This window comes from Lepisosteus platostomus, chromosome 6 (assembly GCF_059453375.1).
Source record: "Lepisosteus platostomus isolate fLepPlt1 chromosome 6, fLepPlt1.hap1, whole genome shotgun sequence".
NCBI lineage: Eukaryota > Metazoa > Chordata > Actinopteri > Semionotiformes > Lepisosteidae > Lepisosteus > Lepisosteus platostomus.
In genome coordinates this window covers 29,119,285-29,143,613 of record NC_142616.1, presented here as the reverse complement: position 1 = coordinate 29,143,613, position 24,329 = coordinate 29,119,285, and the positions used below count along the sequence as shown (strand labels likewise).

Below are 24,329 nucleotides of genomic sequence, written 5' to 3'. Positions count from 1 at the left end.
TTTTTTTTTAATCAACATAAGACTTTTTATTTTTGTAGAAAACACTCATTTCACACATCCAAAAAATATCCCCACACATTTCTTCATACAAAAGGATCGCATTTCATAGACTTAAATAGCATCTATCTCCCACAGACATCCCAGGAAAACAAGAGGAAAGGAGGGCTCGGGGGAGTAAATCAAAGGGGTTCTTTCATAGCAATATGAAAGAACCCCCATAGAGTTCTCTGGGATCTTCCTGGTCATTTTAAAGCATTACATACCAGTGCAAAGTGTAAAATCGCTCTCCATACCATTCATCCCAGAGAAAGGGAAACAAAAACTTTTATCCATCCCCTGTCCAAACCCACTGCTTGTCAGCAGCTCTCTGGTTGGCAGAGGACTCATGCCTTGACCCACAGTTGCATGTCTCATAATAGGTTTGTAATTTTCACTTGGCAGTAGGCTTTTGATTCAAATTGGCAAAGATGTCCTTTTGCAATCGTGAAAACGGCTATGGATATTTTTTTACACTGGCTCTCAATGCTGGTCCTTGATTCCAGCTGTTGGAAAGCATGACAGGTCAGTCAAGGTAGCTCCAGTTCAGCAGGGTAATGACCCTGAAGATACAGGGTCTATCCAGGACACATCTAAAACCCAGTGCTGCTGTCCTTGAAGGCCTGGTAGCTTCAGGGGGGTTATTCCACACATGTTCCTAATGACCGGGTTCTATTTTAGCTTAAAGGTGTCTAAATTTTTTTTTTTAAAGACTTGGCTTTTTACAAATCCTGCACAGCTGTGACTCCAGGACTCTTGGTTTATGACTTTAGAACAAAGCAGGTTTTATTTTACTATTGCAGTTATTTGTTCTCTGGAGTGTCTGTCTTAGGGGAATCAACCTCCAAGTAAAACCAGTCCTTCAATCAGTGTGGCAGTCAATTAAGCAGGGTCATTTTTTCAGATGGTCAGTGTCACTCGGTAACAGTGTCCATCAGTGTACCATGGCGATGGTGGACAAGCAGTTTCTCTCTTCTCCCTGTGCGCTATAAAAACCAGTACTGGCCCAGTGGAAACAGCTTGCAATGTAATCTTTTTAAGGCCCCTACGTTTTAAGGAACACTAAACAAGACTAACTTCAATATGAAAAAGTGCTAGCCTGTAAAAACATTTGATTAGCCCTGGAACTCTTTATGAAGTGAGCTCTTTCCAAGGGCAGGGGGACCATTTTAATATTCAAGTGAAGAAGGTGAGTGTTTGAGAAAATGGCTCATTCTGAAAAGTGCCTCAACTTGTAAGTGGAGGAATCCTAAATATAATTTTATTTACACAAAAGTTCACAGATTACTCTGCTAAAATCAATGTAATAAAAATCCTTGAGAAATGATCCAAACCACTGACGAACCATAAGAATATTAAAAATATGAATTCATAAATTAACTCAAAGCACTGCCATAATAAAACAAACTGTCATGAATCAAAGTGGAATTGATTGTCCAGTTTTCAGATGATTCTTCTGTGCCTGGGTTACCTGTGTTTATGTCAGGTCCTGCGTGATGTTCAACGGCCCGAGCACCGCTGCATATTTGCAGTTTCAGTTGCATCACCTGCACCTTTCTACATAGAAGGACTTGCCAAAGCATCAATGTTCTAATATGAATATCAGGTTTCTTACACCTAAGGGATGGTTATGGAGCAAGAGACGACAGGAGCCATGTGAGGAGATCCACCTAATTATCCTGCAGCGACACTGAAAACAGAGGGGTAGAGAGCTGCAGTCGCACAATCGGATGGGTAGGGGACGGAGTTGGTATGGCACATGTCCACAGCAGGAAAAGAGGAAAAGGGAGAGAAGGAAAGGGCACAGAGGCTTTGTACTCCCCAATACAACCGTTCCATTGTCTCTTCTGTGGAGAGGTCTGTCCTTGGACCTCAGCGCTTTCTGTCCCATTAACCCACAATCCCAAAACCAGAGGAAGGAGAGGGGTATCAGGGTGGCTTTGGTGGAAGGAGGTAGGGAGACAGGTTAGTGTTTGTTGGGACGTTTCTGGGAGCTGATGGGACAACTAGGGAGCTTAGGAAGATGGGGTTTCGTCCCCCTTTATCAGTCCGTCTCCTGTAGGCCACAAGGTCGCCGGAACTCCTGCCCGCGCTCATGGATCCATTTATTGGACACTGTGGAGGAGGAGAGGTGCACATGTCACTTCCTTAGAAGGCAAGGCAGGCTGCACAGCAGGGGAGGCCAGTTGGCCCAACTCACTCATTTGTCAGTTCAGTATCTAAATCTAAAATGTCATCCAGCTAAAAAACAAGCTCATAGGATGGGCCTCAGCTACCTGACTGCTACTTATATCCTCAACTCTGTATGCAAAAAAAGTGTTTCTTGTTCTACAGCCTACACATTTACATACTGTATGTATCTGCACACCACATATGCAAGCAGCAACCAAAGAATTCTATGGAAACATCTTTACAAATTAATGTAAAAAGAAGTCTCAGTATGCAATACATTTCTGCACTTTGCCTCTCAATAAAAAACAGTCCTAAAAATTAACGCAATTGAAGTCATCTGTGAGATTATCCCCTCGTACTGCTGAAAGCAACATCTGCCTTCTACTAGCTACAATCAGTGCATAACTTGCAAATATAGTGTGTGCGTGTACGTACAATAGTTGTAATGCCCGACTCACCCCACTTGTTCCCCACCAGGACAGGACAGGCTGCATGCCGTGTGCTGTAGTCTCCCTCCCCACTTGCAAACAGGTTATACCAGAACACTGCTGTGCCCTAGAAACACCAGGCACAACCACTGAGAAACAATCTATGTACCAAGATGCGGCACACTCACTAAATGATGCTCTAAGACATAACACAAACAAATGGACAAAGCTGTACCCTCAAATAGTGTTGACCACGTCTGGTCTTGGATGTTATAAATATGATCAGTATGATCAAAAAGTGCCCCTAAAGGCTCCTTGGCATAACCTTGAGCTCTTTCCTGGCAAGGAAATTATGGAGACAAATCAAACAGCATACATGTAAATTCTCCTTAAACGAAGTACTTCCCAAAGAACCAAAGAGTTTTAATTTCCCTAATTTCCTTAATGGTGGGCAATAATAATCTATCTATGTAACTATGCCTGACTTGCGATAAAAAACTGCAGCAAAAACATTTGCTTCCCATCTTCATGAACCAATGACTTAGGGTAGAGGTGCACTATTAGGCCTATTTAATCCTCCTTTACAGGTCTAAACAGTGGATCATTTCAAAAGAGTACCCCTTGAATTGTGGTCCTAGAGAAATAGAATGGAAAAACTCTAATTTAGGGTTAACTAGAAGCCTGATTGCCCTCCAAACAAAATAATACTACATATACAAATCACAGTCTGCTGCAGCCTGGTTCTGGTCTACATTGAAGCCTAGAGTGAACCACCATACCTTCTTTGGCCAAACTGCAGCTCCCACCTCTGGGAAGACTGTAGCTCCCCCTGCTGCCACATCACTCATCTACAACAGTGAAGAGAAGATGATAAGAGGCAGCTTTAGAAAAGGGCAAAGAAGCTAGGACAACCTGCACATGATCCTTACAGAGACACAGGCAAGAAAGAGAAAGCACAAAGAAAGCTAGAGAGAAAGATGCAAGGATGGCAACAGACAAATCACGATTCAAAATTTAACTGCAAAGCACGTTCGTGTGTGGTTCGCTACAAGGGTACATTTTTCTGAAATATGGCTGGGCTACAGAACTTATGTGATTCAATTAATCTAAAATTTAAAAGAGAAAAACCTTTTTTTTACAATTCTGTAATTTTATCAAACTGTGTATTACCACTCTGTAAAAAATGGATACTTGTACTTGATAATCATAGCTGTAACAAAGAAGTGCTAACAGGCAGACGAATTACATGCTAATCTGAACAATTTTATACGAACACGAGTTTCATTAAAAAAAAATACAGAGTAGTATATCACTCCAAATAAGTGAATTTGTTTTCCATGGATTAATTAATCTATTCTGAACTGAAAAGTGGCAATTCTCATTAGAAATGTAACCATCAAATACAAATTGTTAAAATGTTCAATTGGCTTCTAAAGTTGGTAAACAAATCTGACGTTTTACATATACACATTGAATTCCAAGCTGTAGAAGTTGTATACAACTGAAGAAGTTATTTCCATCCCTGAAGACATATGGAAAGAATTCAGAAAGACTGAGTGGACGGTTAAAAAGAGACCACGAAAGACCAAAGGCTCAAAAAGACATCCACAATACAGCAGGGAAACTCCCGCTACTCACATAGAAGAGCCAGGTGGCGATGCGGTTTCCTGTGCCCAGCTCCTTGAAAGCATCCGGCTCATCTTTCTGCAGAGAGGCAGGACAGAGTCCAAGAGTCACTAACAACTGAAACATGCACTCGTTTCATGTCTGGCATTCAGTCACCTAATCACCCACTTACCCGCCCAAAATCGAAGTGCGGCTCATACTGCCCTCCAACACCATAATTTGCCACCTGCGGGAAGACCAAGAGAGTTGGAGCTGCAGGACACTGCACAATCACACCAATCATGCAGTAAAGCACATTAAGTGCAAGGATCAATGGTGCGCACATGCTCAAAATGTAAGAAGGTTTGCAAATGAGAGGATGCCACTAGGCCCGTTTAGCTTAAATGGTTTTGCAGCAGGAAAGTGATTCTATAATTCTGAAGAGAAATCAATTCTAGATGTGTGGAGGCCTCTTCCCATTTGTAACCTTTCAAATGCTTCTTGAAGAATCCCCCGAGTCAGGACCTTAGTACATAGCTAGGAAGGCTTTGTATAGATGTTTATTTGTTTATTTTTCCGTTAGCCTTGATTATTTTTTCTAATGAGAAATCTTTCTTGTTGCTTTTCTTTTACTTCTTTCAAGTTTCTATAACATTTTTGTGGCATGGTTGTAATCTTCACTTTGCTGCCCTACACTGTTTCTGGTCCTTTCCTCTTTCCCCCTTCTTGTGTATAACCCTCCTCCAGAATGCTCCCTACACCCCTATACCTGTAGCTCTTCAGCAGTGGAGACGTCCAGTCCCGTAAGGTCTTGGATGCGCTGATTAACTCGTTCTATCATTGGGTGCTCGTAGGCTGTCAACCAGGCACTGATAGAGAGAGAGACAGACAAATGGAAACCAGAAACAGAGGGTAAAAACAGTCAGTGCAGTGAATGTGAAAGAGGTGGGGAGAGAGAGAGAGAGGACACCACAGGTAGAACGAAACCCCCTCTGTGCAAGTGCTTTACTGCAACACTGCCCACAGTGGCTATGCAGTCTGTGCAGGTTTATTCTCTTCGGCTGGGTCTGACTGCCAACACATGGCAGTAGAGAGGTTGGATGTGGTGAGCCCTCAGCTCCTTTAGGATTCCCTACACTGAAGATTAACTGCCATCTTTCTTATCACCTGTTTAAACTGGGAAAAGACCAAAACCTCATTTTGTTTAATCTCCACAGCAGCAAATGCCAAATGCGATAGCCCCTTTTGGACTTAGATGGCACATATTGCTTAAATTAAGTTTTTTTTTTTTATTTTCAGATGCAATTTAATGCTGTATAATGCTGAGGTTCTTAAAAGACTTCAAGTCTTTACATACATGAACAATCATCCCCACACCCGCAGGCATCATGTTATGTAACAGTAAAAGAGATGATCTTAATGTTATCTGAGGGGATCTCGTCTTCTCAGGGTGAGATGGATAAACTCCCACTTTCTTAATCTTCTCTTTGACAATGTTAAATGAAGACATTTTCACATTCCATCAGAAGAAAGAGGAGAGATACTGAAGCATGTTAGAGTAAAAAAACAAAACAACTGCTCCCCAACAGAGGCATTTTGATGGGATGCAATCGAAGACATTAAAAGGGACAAGTGCAGCATGCATTAGGAAAACAGGCAGTCCAATGGGTGGCCAACAGAATCTCCAAGTAGGAGGGAGTCCCAGTGGATACAAGCGGTCCTACTTAGGCCTGTCCTACTTGGATTCAGAGCTGAGACATTCCAAGTGCAGGGATCTTCAACCCTAGTTCTGGAGAGCTACTGAGCCTTCTGGGTTTTCATTCTATTGCAAGATCGGTATAGTCTGTAGGTTAATGAAAACTATAACCGATGATAACTACCGATAAATAGTTGACCCCAGAGAGTGCCTCATTTCAAGCACTTCTAAATCCACGACCAAGGAAATGAGCCACTGTTCACGAGCCTCAGCAATCATATCTCCTCATGAAACAGACTCGCAGTTAAGTGCCTTAGTAAAAATGCTGCTGTGGGGCATGGGCGGCAATTAAAACACAGAAGAATGCCTGAGAAAAAGCTCATCCTCTGGTGCTTTCTGTAACTGCTGGACTTTGGAGGATACAGAGCACTTTGCTGTCCAAGATGTCCAAAACATCTGGAACTTTCACTCAGCGTCTTGAAAAATACAGACATAATTACAAGGTTTTGCAAGCTAAAATTTTATTAAACAATAAAAAGGCTAGGACTTTGAGAATCTCCAATTGCCTGTTTTAAGAATAGTGAATAGTGAATCATTATGGAACCACACCACAATAAGGCCTCTACACTGGCTTTACATCCATCCATTTTATCCAAGACGGGGGGAGCCAGAGCCTATTCCAGCAACCAACACACACAAGGCAGGATACACCCAGGAAGGGAATATCAGTTCATCACAGGCACACCCACACTTACACTAGGGCCAGTGACCATTCCAGCTCAGACAGTGTACCGATCCCCACTTATACGTGTGGCTAAGCAGCAGGGAAGAGCCAGGGCAAGTGTAAGATAAGGCCTGTGCATGGTACATACGAAGGCACATAGGAATATTGAACTCCAGTACCAAAATGCAGTGATTAAAACAGATGTGAACAAGTGGGAGTCATTTTTTTCCCCCCACAAAAGAAAAAGTGGCTCAGATACCAAACTTCCATCCAGTGAAAACAAAAATCGGAGGACAGCTGGTGAATTATCCACCCACACCCAGGAACAGACACAAGCGCACACAGACAGCAACAAGAGCCACCTCACTCCCCCTACTCAAACACTGATTTACAGACTCAGACAGGTTCTCATTCCAGCCTGCATGGAAGCCGACCATCTGCAGTAATGAGCAGTGTGAGTAAAGCCACAGGGCGGCACTGTGGCGTTGCGAGGACTGACAGCATCTATTTTTAACCCCTGTGTCTCAAAGGAGGCAGAGCGGGTCGCTGCTGGCTCTCTATAGACCTCGTCTAAAAAACAAAATCCCAACTGTTTAAACTGAATCCATCATTAAAGCGGTCTTCCCAGACCAAGTAATTACAATACAGGGGAACTTTAAACTCTGCATTTCTTAGGCCAGGGTCAGGACAAACACAGACTCTATAACCCATTCTAGTGCAGGCTGTGGGGTGCACCAGAATAATTGGATCATTAAGGAGGTAGCCATGACAAATCGGCATTGGAGTGTACCGAATCTGGCACCTGACCATTACATTTTGGCACCGATACGGAGTAAAAGGGCTTTTGATTCACTATTGTACTATCTAGGGTCCGAATTCATCAGGCTGCATTAGAGAAGACCAGTCAAAGAAGTTCAATGACAGAAGGCAAGCGTTTATGAAGCTGGTAATCAGACCACACAGCAGTGAGAACAACTGAGCAGAGCGCTGTTCCCTGAGAGTCAGGCTTGGGAAGAGATTGAACACTTGGTTATCGTCACTGGGCACCCAGGAGACAGACTGGGAAAGCTGATCGGTCACAGAAATGTCCCGAGTTTGAAAGAGAGAGGTTGCCGATTTTAAAGTTGGGAAATTTAGGGTCATGGAGTAATTTACTTTCACATGCATTTCTATAAAGAGGTGCTGGGATTCCTTTCAGATGCAGAAGCAGCTCATTTCTCCCACTAAAGTCTTAACAGTGACCATACAGCTCCAGAATCCCTGTAAGTGTGAGCCCCCTGTTCTTTCAGTGCACTGGACACCTCTACCTGCACAAGGACAAACACTAGAGGTACCATAATGCACTGCAAGATAACATCTTTTCATAGCCAATTATGTCATGGGTAAGAAGGAAATGGGTGGAAATTTTAGTCTTGTCTCCGCCATTCAGGTATCCGAGTCACTAGTCATCCCCCATATCATTTTACCAGTACACTTTGTATAAAAGCCTGCAGTCTGAACAACAGTCTTATTTACATTCCTGTGTAAATAATTACACACACCCATCCAAGTGTCAAACCGTTCCACCCACTCTCTTAACTATGCGAGGCCCCATACTGGATTAGCTAAAGGATAACCTGTTGCTGACAATAACTAAAACGGACCTGCAATTTGACTAACCTCCACTGCACACTTTTTGCAATACAACTAGCTAGATAATGCAATTTCCAGAAGTTTTATTGCTCCCTGTTAATCACATAAAAACAAAAGAGGAGAACATTATACTGTTTCTCTGAAACACGCAAATACACCCACCAGTCATTACCAATAGCAAGAATTCCTAATAACTGTAGAGAGTAAATACTGCACCAAGGGGCTATAGGTCCACTAGGAGCTGTATGTTAACAGAAAGGCCTGGGGACTGAAATGAGTTTGAATGACCCAGCTGAAAAATTAGGCCAAGGGAAATTTGGGAGTAGTCCAAAGAAAGCTGGATGGCAGGGGATTGAGGCCACATGCAGCTCTGTTGGAGACCAGGGGCAACAGAGAGGGAGCAGAGTCCAGGATCATAGGTAGTACTGATGCCGCATGGATCTGAGCCTGTGACCTTCGACCCCTTACCTCTTGGAGACTCTGTAATGGGCCGTGGTAAGTTTCCCAGTTTGGGGGTCATGCACTGTGGCGCGCCTTAGCTAGTCCCAGGAGCACAGAGAAGACAGAGAGAGAGAGGAGGAGAGAGGGCCGTTTAAACCAGTCCACTGGCTAGCAACACCCAGAGTGGATGACTGGCCACAAAGATCCCCAGCTGGTGCCACATGGGCAGCCAAACAGCAGACCCCCCAGTCCATTAATTGTATAATTGAGCTGGTTGTGTCAAAATCCAGCAACGTAATGGACTAGAAGATCCTGTAATGTGCACTAGGAATAATGTTAATTAATAACAATGCTAAAAAAGTAAAACACAAATTGTCCTTTACTTTTTCCCCCCTTGACAAGTTAAAATCTAAAGCAGAGCCACTACTCCATTGCAAGAACAGCAGAACGGCACTTACAGACTGGTTCCAACATCAACTCAGAAGAGTAACTACACACTCAACCCCAACACCAGGTTTCTCTTTGTTAATCCCACCCTGCTAGGCATCCACTTGTCTGCTGGGTTTTAACCTCTGTCTGCAGAGCTGCCAGCCTCCTGGGCTGGGACAAGAGAGGAGCCAGCACGTTAGAACATTGTAATATTGCATAAAAGTAAATATGGACAGTTTTGAGATTTGTCAAAACAGTCAATGAGCCGAAGGTGCAAAGTTGAGCCACACCAGACTAAACTGATTTACAGACAATGAATCTCCAAACTGAACAGGCTAAAGAGCTGAGCTCTGATAGGGTGGAGGATTAAAGACCTTGTTTTAAAAAAATGTTTTGATGGGAAAAAAATGTTTCTATTTATAGATAATTGCCATACTGGGGGGGTTCAGCCACAATGAAAGTAATTTACATACCCCCACGTCTATCCTGTGAAACCAAACTTTAAGTTCACTTCATTTCATAATTTAAAAAATAAAGGCAAACGATCTTGTATAAACAATGCTAAAAGATTAAATAAGCCAAATTAGTTGACAATCAGAAATAATCCAGCATCTTCTGACTGCACAACAATGTTTATCCTTTCACTTCAGCTTCCAATTCAGAACCAAGAGAGAATAAGCTAAGGCAGGGGGACAATCTCAGATCACATTTCCAGTGGACCCAGTGTTGGCTTGCTGCTGTTCTTGCCAAGAAGCACAGTACCCTGAGCGTGCAGGGCAGGTATGGGCGCAGTGCAGGGGCAGGGCATGGAGGAGCAGATTGCAGGGTGGAGAGCTGCTTAGTCCCCACTTCAGGACAGAAACTGCTCCCAGTGTGCCTTACCTCTTGCTGATCCTGTAGTGGGCAGTCTCCAGCACGCCAGTGATGGGGTTGGAGATGGTAGCTCTGCGCAGCTGTGAAGCCAACCGGCCGAGAGGACAGGGGTTACTGCACTCACATCACCCCACACAGTCCCTCACAGCCCTGGCACACTGCTGCGCTGCTAACTCGCTGTCCCTCAAGCACTGCCGCACTGAGGTGGTAAGAAAGCTCTTTTCTGGAGCATCCTCCGCAGAAGAGCGGAGAGATGGGGGAGTGTTGCATTTCTGCCCTGAAGTTCAGTCAAATCCAGAACCCTGACTCTGGCTCTTGAGCCAAACTGCTTTAAGTTCAAATAGCTCACCACGTTTCCAAAACACAGGACCTTGCAGACATTGGCACCACAGTGGTTTTAATTTGCATAACTGTCCCTTTAGAACATTGATACTACCCCCTGGCTGGACCTGGAGTCCTGCATAAAATGTCCAAGGCTGTAGCACATAACATTTTCAGTAGCTAAAGATTTGGAGAGAGTGGTAACTCAAACCACTTATTCAGCTAGAGTTCAGGAGTGCACGAGTTCGCGTCACTGCTTGAGGATTATCTGTTGTTCTAGAGAGGGACACCCATTAAACAGAGCACTGCTTTCTGGTTCTGCATTCTCCCACAGAGTACCCTCTCAGTTAACATGCTCTCTCAGGGAGAGAAGTTGCACAGATGGTATTCGGGTGAAGTGAGATACTGCGAGGTGGAGTCAAAATATTTTGGAGGAAATTAAAAAAAACAAGCTCATCTCTGGTACACCGATGACAAACAAAGTTCCCTATGAAGTAGCGGTCTCAAATGTAGGATAAAGCAAGATAAAAATGATTAAACAAGCAGGTGGTGGTTAGATCTCAGACCTGGACCGGTAGTGCTCCACTGTGGATGGGGAAGGCTCATCTACTCTACAGAATCGTCTTGCCACCCAGTCCCCCCCCCCACCAACACCACTTCCAGAGCAATGCTCACCCTGGGCTTGGCCAGTTCCTTGATCTTCTCAATCTCGTGGTCAGAGATGATGTCAATGTAGCGCACGATGCGTGGGCGGTCCCACTCATCCTCCTGCTTCACGGGGCCCAGCAGGTACTGCGGGTTGCCATTGCCATCAGAGTAACGACAGAACAACCGACTCCGCCTGCGAGGAGTCTGCAGGAGAAAGAGCAGAGAGGAAGGGAGAGATTAGGCTCCAGGCACTTTCACTGCTCTTGGGATGCTTCGGTCAGCACTCTGCAGGCAGCATCAGAGCTCCTACTTCACCCAGATCTGAAGCTGAACTGCTTCGATCATAAGAGAGGACGACTCACAGCAATAATAAAAGCTTCTTCTCAACACTTCATTTATACATTCCACTTAATGTAAACAATCCCGGCAAACAGCAATGCAATTAGGATGACAGTACACAGAGATAGAGAGACAAAATTCCTGTGTGGATGCCAGCTCTGCTAAGCAACTTCAAGCACTGCCAAGGAGCCCTGTTTGACTCAAACTGGTGAAGGACCATCTGTATACTCACACTACATATCCTGGCAGGCTGTATGCTGTTGGTAATCTGAAAGATTATTAATTTAAATTCACCTAAAACAATTTAAGATACTGTAACAGCTCTGGGTTTGTCGATCAGCGTCGCCACATGCATTTTTGAATGTCTGCTGTGTCTCCGTCTGGCCCGTGTCTCCGTTTTGGAGCCCTGTTAGCTTTGACCATGTCCCTGCCTGTGCCCAGGTATCCATGGATGTCTCCTCACCATCTTGATTCCCTCTCCTCGGCACAGCCGCTCATATTTCTGCCTCTCGGGGAGGTAATCTTTGGGGCGTCCCTTATTCTTGGAGATAGTTTTCTCTTTGGCATCCTGTGGCTTGGAGTCTTCATCTGCTTGCTCTGTCTCCCTCTGCTTCAGTAGCGTGTACTCAAAGTACTTCAGATTTCCATTGGCACGCTGATGCTGTGGGTCTACAAAAACAGCACAGGCCAGGTGACCAATGAGGCAATGTGACAGCCCATCCAGCCCACGAGAACAGAAAGCTCAATTATGGCCCAAACCTTGTTTTGGATAACAAAGCAAAGCCTTCCGAGAAACGGTTTTGGGGAGATGTAAAATGAAGCCATAATCGATGTTTTAAAGATATTTCACTATTATGGTGCGTGTGTTTTATAGAGCTTTAAGGATCATCATAGAATGCTATAGCCGTAAGTTTTAGGAGGGTGATCAAATGTTCGGTGCAGAGGGTTAAAGACGCAGAGATTCAATATGTGAATCACAACTATCAGCTTCTAACATTTTCCAGTAACTAATGGCGAATGCAAAGGAATTTTCAAAGCTCATTGCCAGGAAGAATGAAGGGGAAGCAACTTTGCAAAAGAACTGTGGTGCCAATTTGGTCTCCCCCCCATAAAAAGAGGGGAAGAATATCTACTAAAATTTACTTCACAGACTTAAAATGTTAATTATGTAGCACAGACTTTTCAAATCTGACTTCTACACCTCCCTAATATAAACTCTCCAACTTCAACTTTTAACATTTGTAAAAAAAAATCCTAATCTTAAAAGGATATAAACTCTACCCCTAAATAAATAACCTAAAACCTAAAAGATTAATGCCTAGGGAAGATTTTTAGGGAATATTTCTTTACACTGCTGTTGCTTGCCATCAGTGTCTGCTCACCCAGTTTCAGCAGCCTCTTGGTGAGCTCCAGTGCCCTTTCCAGCTCGCCCTGCTGGTAGATGGCATAGCTAAGATAGTCCAGCACAGTGACCTTGTCAATGGTGGCTTCCTCGCCCTGGTCCAGCTGTCTGAGGGCCTGTGCCATCCACAGCTCGGTGTGGTAGTAGTCAGCATCAGAGTAGACAATCTTGCCAAGCTCAAAGCAGTCATCTGCTGTTAGTGTGGACTTGTACGTCACACCTACAAGGGGACCAAGACACACAGAGCGAGGGTAGAAATTTATAACACACATCCACAATGAGAGTTCAGCAAACACAGATACACTGGCACTCACAAACAGCATCACTGGGACCCCCTTCCCAACTTACCAGGCAGGTCCCCAGTGGACAGGGTCTGTGTATCCAGATTGTATGTGTCCTGCAGTCTCAGCAGGGCCTTGGCTGCCCCCGTCTGGTCCTCATCATTAGGGAAATACTGCCTCTGGATGGTCAGGTTGGAGATGAATCCTAGCAGGAACAGTTCAGTCAGTGACCGTGAAACACTCCGGGTTGCATTCAATTGATGAAGGAGAAACTCCCCATTGTGTGTATTAAAAATAAAAAGCTTTGTGCGAAAGAAACTGTGGGTGAATCACCATAAAAAAAGACAAGTCTATCTGAATCATTAGTTTCAAATGTTTTTAAATTAGCTTGTGTACTTAATTCTCTCAACAATTTCCTTGATATGAACTCCCCCTTTAATACTCATTTAAACTGATCCAGCATTCACTTATTTCCTCCATTACTCCCGTGCAGAAAGGTCCAGAGGATCCTTAGAAACACGACTAGGCAAAGTAGACTGACAGAACTAGGAACATGGAACACAGAAAAAGAAAAGGAACAGGCTTCTTTCCGAAAAGGTTGTGAGGAGGTGCAACTAACAGAATTCTGTTGAGAATAAGGCCCAAAGACAAGGATATGGCAACATAAAGAAAGAACACAGGGAAGAGAGAAAGAGAAAAACTGAAGGCACAAAAAAAAAAAGTGTTGCTCTCACCATCAGACATGTCCCTGAGCACTAGGCTCTCCAACTCGCCCCACTCCGTGTTCAGCCTCTTCATCAGTTTGAAGGCATTGACAGGGTGGCCCAGGAACCCCTCGGGGTCCTGTGTCGCCATGGCAGTAAGCTTGTCCAACTTCTCTGCCCACCTGTAGACAGACATGCCAGAGCTGAGGGCACTGCCCTAAACAACTCTCCTTGCATTGCAGCTGGAGCAATTTTATTCTAATTACTATACAGTATATTCTTTATTCACACATGGTGAATGTATACTCGAGAAGCCTTCTCATACTCCGCTTCTCTTCTGGATCTGCATCGAAGGCAGACACGAGTGGTCCCCACTATATTGTATGGAGGGGTTACAGAAACAGAAAGTCTCGATGTATAGTGAAACAGAATTTTCCCCTAAGGACAATGTAAATATGGAGGGGTTCGAGACCATAAGAATGTAAACTTTGCCCAAACGTCTTAAAGCACTAGGCTCCCGCCCCCCGTAATGAGATTTAATAGAATGGAGTTGGATTAGGAACCGTAAGACCGAGTGTCCATTTCACTTGCAGCTAGCTAAATACAACAACGAATAGCAGGGCAACTAACGGGGACAGCCTATATGCCTATATATACACACCAATATACTACTGAACAGACTGACCGAGACTGTCAGATTAGGTGATATGCATTTTTCTGCTTTTAAGGTAATAGAAAACTCAGAATTGTTTTCCTTTTACTGTATAATGAAATGGGGAGGTCTTTACTCACTCAGTAAGACCTCTTGAAACAATGCATGACAGAAATGAAAACAATAAGTTCCATGAAGTTGGTTACACATTTAAGAGCAGCATATTGCTTGTTGACTAAGATCTAAAGTAAAATTGACACTTGAACCCAAAGAGACAACTTTGAATTTTCAACTCTAGGAATTTATAAATAATTTTGTAAAAGCTTTTGAGTGCAATATTGGTGCAGAGTCCTGGTCCTTGCACACTTACTGTTTGACTTGTTCCAGCTTGCTCTCTTCTGCTCTAATGTAGTCCTTCAGAGAGGTGACCAGGTCCTTCTCAGTGTACAGCAGATCGGTCATCTGGCCTGGAAAGCACACAGGACAGAGAGAGAGAGAGAGAGAGAGAGAGAGAGAGAGAGAGAGAGGAACAGTGGGAAAAGTCACTTCTGTGAAGAGTGTGGCAAGAAGACTCACTAATAAGAACACATACCCATGGTGAAGCAACACAACAGAGCACAGTACTGCCCTTCACCATATCCAAATAGAAAAAGAGTGCACAAAACTGCACTATAAACTGAGAACCAGGAACTACAGCAGACTCATCAACTGCAGTCATGTCTCTAGTAGCAGACTGGGGATCTGACCTCATGCATGAGAATGTTGCTTTATAAGGCACAAATGAACAAAAATTGCATTAACTGCATCTCATTCTCAACCCAATCTTTATTAAACACCCCAAAAAAGTTTTACATAATCAGCTTAAACACCGGAATTTGCTGCACTCCCTCCCCCAAATCCAAATTTCTTATTTCTAAGATCTCATCTGGAGATTATCCAGGCAAGAGAAAATACTTCAGTCCTAGCTTTCCATTATCTTTTGTAAAACACAATCAAACAGTCCACTGAAGGATAAGAAATTTGAAAAAAAAAAAACCTTAGTCAACACTAAAACCCAGAGAAAAAAAAAGACATCTGGCTGCAAACACTTCCAAATCGGGCCTGTACATCAACACGCTGACCTGCCAAGTTATTCTGTAAGACTAGCTGACATTTAACACCAACCAGCCCCTCGACTCCCTCCCTCTCCAATGCATCCTTTCCCAGTTGAAAGAAAGGCATCAGTCACAGGAAGAGAGGCAGAGAGCCAGACCAGCAGCTGCTGCAGCTAGCCTGACTGAGTCTGGCACAAAGACCCACTGGGCACTCGGTACAGTGGGTAAACCAAGAGGACCTGGTATCATGCAAGTGAACGGGGACAGGTAATCTCCCCTCAGATTCCTGCTGCACTTTTTTTTTTATATAGTTGTATTTTTTTTTTTACCTGATTTTATAGCATCAGCCTGGTCGGTCCCCCTGGTCTAGATTTTATTGCACTACATTGGATTCTCAAAATGATGATTCTACAGACTCAAGAGTGCAGTTTGGGTAAAACTGCAGAGACGTGCACAGGAAACATTAGGTTATTTGGAATTACTATGAGCTGCACATAGGTGAAAAGCAGACAAAATACAATGGATCATCTGCAGGTTAAAAGAAAGAAGATGGAGGAGAAAGCACTGAAGAAACTGGGAAGGAGGACTCACCGATGGACGTAAAAAAGTCGTTGTGACCGCGGGATGGGGGGAGCAGGCCTCCCAGCAGCACCACAATCCAGACCCCTGGCAGCTCCATCCCTGCACTCTGCGCTCTTCACTCTGTACAGGGAGAGAAGACAACCCCGGTCAGGACAGGCGGCCGTCACCTCCTGCATCAGCCTGGGGGCTGGTGCTTTAACAGTAGAATATGAAGGACAGCATCATCCGCACAGCAGTTCAGACACTGGAGTTCCTTCTTTCACGCAAAACTGCAAACTGCAATGTCCACTGCTCATTTTCAGGACTGCTGAACACTAGAACACTAGCCAAGCTTTGGGGTCTAATTAGGAACGGACACTGCTGAAATTCCAAGCAGAGAATCATTAACCAAACACGTAGACAATTAACTCCCCACCTTGATTAAACCGTCCACTACATAACTTTCAATAAGGAGAAGAGGGGAAAAAAAAAAACTATTCACTTTTGTTCTGTGGGGTATGCACAACAACACCCTATCGCATTCCTTCCTTGTAAAACCTCCTACGCATCTTACTGCTTTCCCAGATTCCCCCCTCCCCTTAGTCTTATGACACGGAACATAACACTGAAATATTTAACAGGCTTGTAACCCTTGCTAACTGCCACAGCATTTCTTGCATGGGAAACGTATTTGTAATTTGGGAAAATGAGCCAATGAGGATACAGACTGAGGACGTAACTGAGCTTTTGGGGGCAATCAAAGATTTATAAAGCTTTGAATAGTAAAACACGCACCCACCCACCTAGCTAAAGGAAAGAGTTTTAGAATTTTCCTACAACCCTTCTGTACCAGCAGTGGCACACTGGAGTATGTATCAAAGGCTGCCAAGGCATCTAGATGTTGCCGAATCTGTGACATGGTGTTGTGCCACCTGTAACATCTGCAATCCTGGCTATTCACTTTAAATTAGGGCGCTCTCTCTCTCTCTCTCTCTCTCTCTCTCTCTCTCTCTCTCTCTCTCTCTCTCTCTCTCTCTCTCTCTCTCTCTCTCTCTCTCTCTCTCTCTCTCTCTCTCTCTCTCTCTCTCAGCCAGGCCCTCAAAACTTGACAACAGGCGTGCTCACAATGTGAACAGGTGCAGAACAAAACTCATCCTGCATCCCTATCTGGGTGTCCTGTACTGCTCTGTATACACAAGGGGAAAAAAACAGGTCAGCCATAGAGAGCAGCTGCACTTGTTTTTCTTCCCACCTTCAGGGGAACAGGAGATTTTGGAGAACAGGTCAGATTACAGCAAAGTTTCAAAGCATCAGACTCCAAAACCTCATTTAATAAAAGGATTTTACAGCCATATGAGCAGTGGAGTGAATTTAACTGAACTGGATTGTGAAGTATTGTTCTGTGAGAATAGAATGAAGCCAGTGAACATTTGTCTTTGTAAGCGAGCAACGTGCTTTGTGAAAGGACTGCTGAACAAAACTAGCCTTTAGGGCACAATCAGATATCCATCTCCTGGGGCCAAAAATTAAAGAATTTCAATATCTTTCTAGAATAAAAGATTCTTGGTGAAGATTTTAATATTTTGTGATTCTTAAAGAAAAATACATTCTTAGTAAAAGAAATGTATACATTTTATTCCAATGATCTTTTTTTTTTTACTGAGGGCTGGGAAGATTCTGAAGTCTTATGCAGTCTTCACATAGGGTTAGATGGCTCACTTTAAATAAAACCACTCTCCTGTAGTGAAGAATTAAGTGGGTGGGAATTTTCTCCTATTAAACACATTCCGCATTCCAGGACTTCTATGCTAGCAAAGCCTCCTTATGCCAGGATGGTACAGTCTCCGAAGTGGAAGAGCTAGAAGGCATGAACTTCCTCTCCCTGCAGTGCCAACACGATCCTTGTGTCTGCCCTGTTGCTGTGCCAGCTGGGTGGAACATAATAAGGCTGGAGTTTCACTGACCCAGTACACATTATTTCACCCCCTGTAGAGAGGGAGGGAGGGCTTCTTACGCACTCCAAACCACTAGCCCAACTCCACACACCCCACCTGCAGGCACACCCAAGCTCACTCGATCACTACTGTGAGCTCCTGAATAGACAAGCCTCCGATGAGAGCAACCCCTTCATCAAATGCACTGCACAAAAATTAATGTTTTACTTTTTAAACACCCAGTTTATTTATTTCCCTGCTGGCACATACCTAGTAAATACCTGCCCTGTCTGTGTGGCACACACTGCAGGCAAAACTCTGAGGCTGTCTTACACCGAGCAAGTTCCTCTGGCCCAATACAACAAAGGGGGAAAAAAAAAAAAAAAAGATATTGCTACAAACGTACTTGCTTTGATTCTGACTTAATTTACACCAGGATATTGGTGCAGGGCCTAGTTTATATCCAGTGTAGAGTCTGTGCTGAAGGAAGGGTTCAAAACATGCAACCGTTTCCCTCTCCAACAGTATATATAGTAGTTCAGGTGGGTAGCTGTGTCAGCATGCGTAGGCTGCAAAGGAACAAGTAATAGGTTTATTCCATGTTGAAAAAAAGAAGTCATATATATATATAGTCCTTTCCTATATATATATAGTAGTAGATAGTCCCATTAATGATTGTACAATGGAAGCCGTCTTACAGTTATTCCACCTGGCTATAAACAGAACAGATCGGTCTCGTGGGCCAAGTTAGAAAGGGGAAAACATGTACTAGTATTTAGATCAAATAAAGGAGTTAAAAGCACCTTGCCAGTAATAAATGAATATGTGCAAACCAACTATTAATGCTATAAAAGTATGGGCAAAGGGGGCCTGCAAACTCATCAAAACCAGGAAGACACCTGGCACCTCCAAGCCAAACCCATAAACCCATGTGACTGTTCATTAAAATACCTGCTATTCCACAATGAGGTCATCTTTGCACAGCAATGTTACTGTTTACCAACATGCCAGGAAGATCAAATATTTAACTACAGCTGGTTACCCTGGCCATGCAACTGCGCTGTTTAGCAAAGCCCATCTCCCTAGTATCCTTACTTCCATGCCACAATACCGGTCACAACAAAAAGGCTTGAAGCGATGAGCACCACAACACTAATGAAGTATGTGTACTATGTGATGCAATCCCGAGCATCAGTCCGTGGCAATGCAATGACAACAGCAGCAATGAACATGGTCTTGCACTTTGTCCAATACCTGACTAATGTGTACTTCATAGGTTCAGAAAAAAAGGTAGTGGGTAATGATGAAAAGGTTGTGCTGCAATTGTGGCTGCTTATTTTACATAGCATTGTATCCAAACAGTGCTCTAAAGAGAAAGAGAAGCCCATCAGCAAGAAAAGAGTCATCATTATGCTCTGGTATCCCTTTCACTGGGAGAGGGGCTGCTGCCATTGTGCTCTGCAGAAGAAGTGGGAAACTCTTACTAACCACATTACCCTGAAGACACGGTGCAGCTATCTTGCAGTACATAAGAAGAACCTGGGGTCAGCCAGTAAAGCATCATGCCAATACTGTGCAAACTGGTGTGTATAAAGGACCACCCAATGAAACACTCTTTCCAGAACACAAAGCCATCAAGTTACACAGATTCTCAGTGCCGGCTCTGAAAACATTGAAGGGTCCATCAAAACTTTACACAAAAATTAAAGCAGGATGAAATCAGAGATCGCACTTATGGCTCATGCTATGGAAACTCTTCCACTCAAGGAAACTAATGCGATCTGTGCCCCTCAGGCCGGTGCTCTCAGCCACTGTGGAATTCCAGTCTGGGGCAATCTCCTACCTAATTATAGGAAAACAGGGAGAGCAGGTCATTAAGCACGTCAGCGGTCACAGATTTCTTAGGCAGTGGCTGATTCTATTAGATCTGCAAATAAATAAGTTGACCGTACTTGACAAGGGACATCCTGCAATTCATAAACAGATATGTTGAGCTCACACAGAACCTAAAACCAAGTTGCGTTAAAAAAAACAATCTAAACAAAATCTTCAACAATCTTGCTTCTGCAAAGGCCAACAGAAGCCTGATGATTCAGCAGTGATGAAGGCAAATGCAAACAGGAACTCAATACACTGTAGAAACAAATCTGTTGAAGAAAGTTGCAATACAGTAATAAGGGTCCAGTCTAATGGAGATATTGTGATCAGAATAAACAGAGAAGATCAAAACTGAGCCACTGCAATAAACAAACTTACAACAGCTGCAGGGCACCATCAAATAGTCTGTAGTGTATAAAAAGAACAGACAGCAGTCACAGTGCACTGGAGATAAGATGTATTCACTACTGGAAAACAAAACCTTCTCCCCTCTGTTCAGAATACTTTCATAGCAGAATTGCTCAAGTCAAATTTCATGGTATTGCACTTCAGCCAGCTCACATATGGACTGGAAGGAATCACCCATCAGTGATGTTTGTAAAACCATGTCTGAGTGGCACGGTTTGAGTAAAGGGGGGACTAGGTAGCACGGATCTGGTGCAGAAACCGGGAGGGTTAGGTTTCAGTCCCTGTTTGGACTCGGCACAGAAGGGAGTTGGACACCTCACCTTCTGAACTCCAGACTCTGTCGCACAGATACTGAAGTAGCTTTATCCTCTTGTTAAGAGTTGGTATAAAATGAGTAGGGTACCACAGTAAAAATGCTGGTTATCCTAGCCTAACAGAGCACCACAATCCAAATCCTTGGCTGCCATCAAACATACATCTACCACATACTCTTAAGAGCAGGTCCTCTTAAATAACTTGCAGTATATACGTGAAGTCCCAATTCAGGTCTGCAGAGAGACAGGCAGCAGCGCCACTTCCTTCACTAGCAAGTCATGACACAGGGTGCTCAGCAAGTATTTCTTCTTTCTACTTTGAGTGGGGAATGACCTTTTGCTTGTTCTTTACACTTTCAATGTTTGATTTGAACTTTTCACATACAGTGTCATGCATTTGAGATGTACTGTAGAAATGCATTGCTAAATACAGTAATCAAGGAAGAGGTCAGGTGAACTGTTCGCAATGTGTGGAGAATACACAGGACAAGAACATGCACAGACAATGAATCAGTGCCTGGCTTACACTCAAGGCATTTAAATAGTTACCCTTGCACCTCTTCCTCCTCCTCAGCACTTCGCTGTACTAGATTAAAGCTGCTAGAACACTGTTAGAGACCCGAAGCTTCTCAGATCGTGTCCAAGGCTCAACAAGATTCCCCACACGTGCATTTTCCGCCTTGTTTCCCATCTCACTCCCAGTTCTTCATTCACATCACATCAGTATGGTCACAGTGCTTTGCCACAATTTGGCCCCATTTACTCCTTGTACCCATGCCACAACACAAAAAAAATTGTTCCTGAAGATTACTGCCCTTGATAACTTAAATTACACAACTTGTCCATTTTTCTATAATATTCATTTTAAAGCAAAACTAAGCAGTACCATATTTATTTTCCATCATATTCCATTTGTTATCTGGAAAATGTACGTTAACAGTGTATCTGGTATACCCATAGTGTGTGTGTATATATATATACACAGGAGAGCTTTTGCTCAGTATAAACATTTTTGTTATCTCTATACAGTTCAGGAACACATCCCCTGCAAAAATAAGAACGACTGGGTGTACTTCCACTTTCTGTAAAAGAAAATGCAAGTAGAAGTTAAAAATGCAGAGACAGGCAGTTTACAAATACTATGTAGGACATTAAAAGGCTTGTGTGTTAATTGTCCTATTCCTTCACACAAAAATAATTTAAGAACCCAGAATAAGATTTAGTGCCGGTGTCACTAGCAGAGTCTGAAGGAGTCTCCACAAACTCAACACTGCCGGGCCTCCAGTTCACTCTGGAGCAGGAGACAAAGTGAGTTTAGGAGTGCGGAATGCTTATGGAAACTCCCATTCTCTCTTATGTTGTCCTCCCTTATACTGGTGAGTCCTCAATTTCCCTATGGATTGGGGCACTCAAGCCCATGCAGAGTAAATTCCTCACTGCTACACTGCAAAGGAATGCACACCTCTCTCTTGTAACATTCAGATAATACTGTACTATTATTTTCTAAAGTATTTTTAGGAGTATATTTGATTTGGATATCTTCTTCAGTTTATCCTCAAAATGGCATTTAAACCTAAAATAATACAAGGGACTCTTCTACTAGGGTACTTATTGCTTACAAAAAGAAAACTATTTAAAGGCTGAAGACCAAAAGAAGTTCCGCTATATGTTAGCCATTCATTCAGACTCCCACAGATTGGGATGGAGGGAGGGGGGCGATACTGCCACGTCTCCGCCCTTCCCCCACTGCTCCGTGATGAGCGTAGCTTCATTACCTGCAATTTGAACTCCGAAAAAAGGGCAGTCTACACTACCGCCCTAAATTTAAACTAATAATTTAATGGAATCCAGATTGCTCATATTGTGCCGTTTAAACCAGTAAACCCTATACACACTAGCAGTGGATCCCATACATAAAAACACTGAATGAAGATCCTGGAAATCCTTCAAGACCGAATATCTCCAAGAATTCCTCACAGAGTAAGACTGCTGTCCTTCTATACACATAAATCAATAATAAACTGCACGTGTCTTGACTGAATTAAAAGCATGCACTGAGCGTGATGCGCTCTTAGAGACGTGTACTGTACTCAGTGTAATCCATACAGAGGTGCACCGGTCTAAATATCCCTATAGTATGGGTCGTTTACCTCTGTGAATGTGAAATTTGGCGTTAAAAAAAAACTCATAGGGATCCCGTTTTTATCAATTTGCTTTAAATAAGTGGTGGCATCAGTCATAAAAAAATGTAATATCATTTATCAAATTACTGATTGCCCGATATGAGTCTTTGAATCTATACTTGGACAACATTTTACAGCATGTGTTAGTTGCATAAATAACGAAAACAATCCAGAAGATGTACAAATCGTATTTTAATGCGGCGGATATTGCCCACTTTGACATATATACATACAGTAAAAGCAGATTAAATTTAGGAACCATAGAGAAAAAAAAAAGAATTTGCCACGTTTCTGGAAATCCGCCCCACTCGGATAAACTTTTTCATGCGTAGCGTTTATTTTGAGCCAGTAAATCTATGCAGCCCCCCAACTCTAAACAGGGTGGCTACGTGCTATTATCAAAGAATAATAAAACCGGAAACAGGCGTTATTTGTTGCACTGGTTTGTTTGACCAATATTCGTGCAAAGACAGCTACAACGCACAGCGGATTTCTCTGAACGAAGTCAAATACCGTTTGGCTACAGTAGTGAAAATCTCACCACAGAGCATCCGACTTGCTGTGGATGCAAAACCTCATGCTGGTGGAGCGCTAAGAAATTTCTAGACTCTACTCGTTGTACACGCAGAAATAAAATTCAAGGCAAAAAAATTAACAAGGAACAAACGCTTGGTCTATAGAAATACGGATAAAGAAAGCTCTCACCTTGGGATTCCTGTTTCTACACGTCGCCTCCAAGTTAGTAGCCGCGTATAAGCTCTACTTCTACCGGCGATATCTCCTCTAAGGCCAGTTTACGACGGTTTCCTTTTCTCACCCCGTCTCCTGGTTTTTATATCCGTCTCCAGCTGCATTCCTTCGGGCTCCATGTTGCCCCCTGGCGCTCAGTGGAGGCGGAGCTCCGCTACGTGCAGGAGCGCACACACGCGGTATTCTCTGCCCCATCAGAACTTTATAGAGGATACATTGAGCATGCGTTTCCAAAATTGCAACGCCGTGGCAACTCACTCTTTTAATTTTCGTACTTTTCTGTGTACTGTTTTGGCTGTTGTGGTTGTATTTCAAATAAGACATAGCATGCTCGTCTGCCGCGGAGCACGCAATGAACTGGTAACGCAGAACTACAACAGTGGCAAGAAACTTAGTGTTTCACAATGAAGTGAGTGAATAAGCTTTACACTGTAGAGATTTTATTCTAACTAGTGGTATGCAGCTTTATTAAACCCAAAAGAAAACGGATAAAAGAATCCCCAAAGCACCCTTAAATAGCCACCGCCTTTAAAAACGTCAAGTGCTGAAATGCATGCAGTCTGCTGTACGATAAATTATGTTATTTTTAATATTATTTTGTGCCATTGACTTGTGTCTGGTTAGACCAGTTTTATTAAATAATGCAAGTTCTAATAAATAATTATGTGATTATTTTTCTATATTTTAAAGATTAAGTAAACACAGTTATGCATTTCCCTGTCTTTCAAATCTCACGTTAATTATTTAGCCCCCATTTCCACCCTTGCCTTCCTGATGTAAAACAGACAACCCTAAAATAAATGCGAGGCTCTTCTTTTAATCTC

The 24,329-nt window shown here is 43.2% G+C and overlaps 1 protein-coding gene across 6 annotated transcripts; it reads right to left on the bottom strand.

The window, feature by feature from the left end:
* Nucleotides 1–23,647, bottom strand: LOC148661452 (prolyl 4-hydroxylase subunit alpha-1-like). 6 transcript variants are annotated; one of them, XM_088635223.1, is made up of 16 exons: nt 23,461–23,647; nt 16,069–16,179; nt 14,754–14,850; nt 13,762–13,913; nt 13,095–13,232; nt 12,727–12,966; nt 11,808–12,013; nt 11,033–11,209; nt 10,046–10,116; nt 8,762–8,827; nt 5,011–5,110; nt 4,435–4,488; nt 4,275–4,340; nt 3,416–3,484; nt 2,667–2,763; nt 1–2,151 (listed from the first exon to the last, which is right to left on the bottom strand). In XM_088635223.1, the coding sequence occupies exons 2-16, from the start codon at nt 16,154–16,156 to the stop codon at nt 2,081–2,083; spliced, it is 1,692 nt and encodes a 563-aa protein (XP_088491349.1). In that variant the 5' UTR covers nt 16,157–16,179; nt 23,461–23,647; the 3' UTR covers nt 1–2,080. The 6 variants fall into 6 exon arrangements, with proteins under 6 accessions (XP_088491349.1, XP_088491346.1, XP_088491348.1 ...); XM_088635220.1 differs by lacking the exon at nt 10,046–10,116 and having other exon boundaries at nt 8,762–8,832; nt 12,727–12,980; nt 13,097–13,232; nt 23,461–23,645; XM_088635222.1 differs by lacking the exon at nt 10,046–10,116 and having other exon boundaries at nt 8,762–8,832; nt 23,461–23,644.
* Between the last annotated feature and the right edge of the window lie 682 nt (nt 23,648–24,329).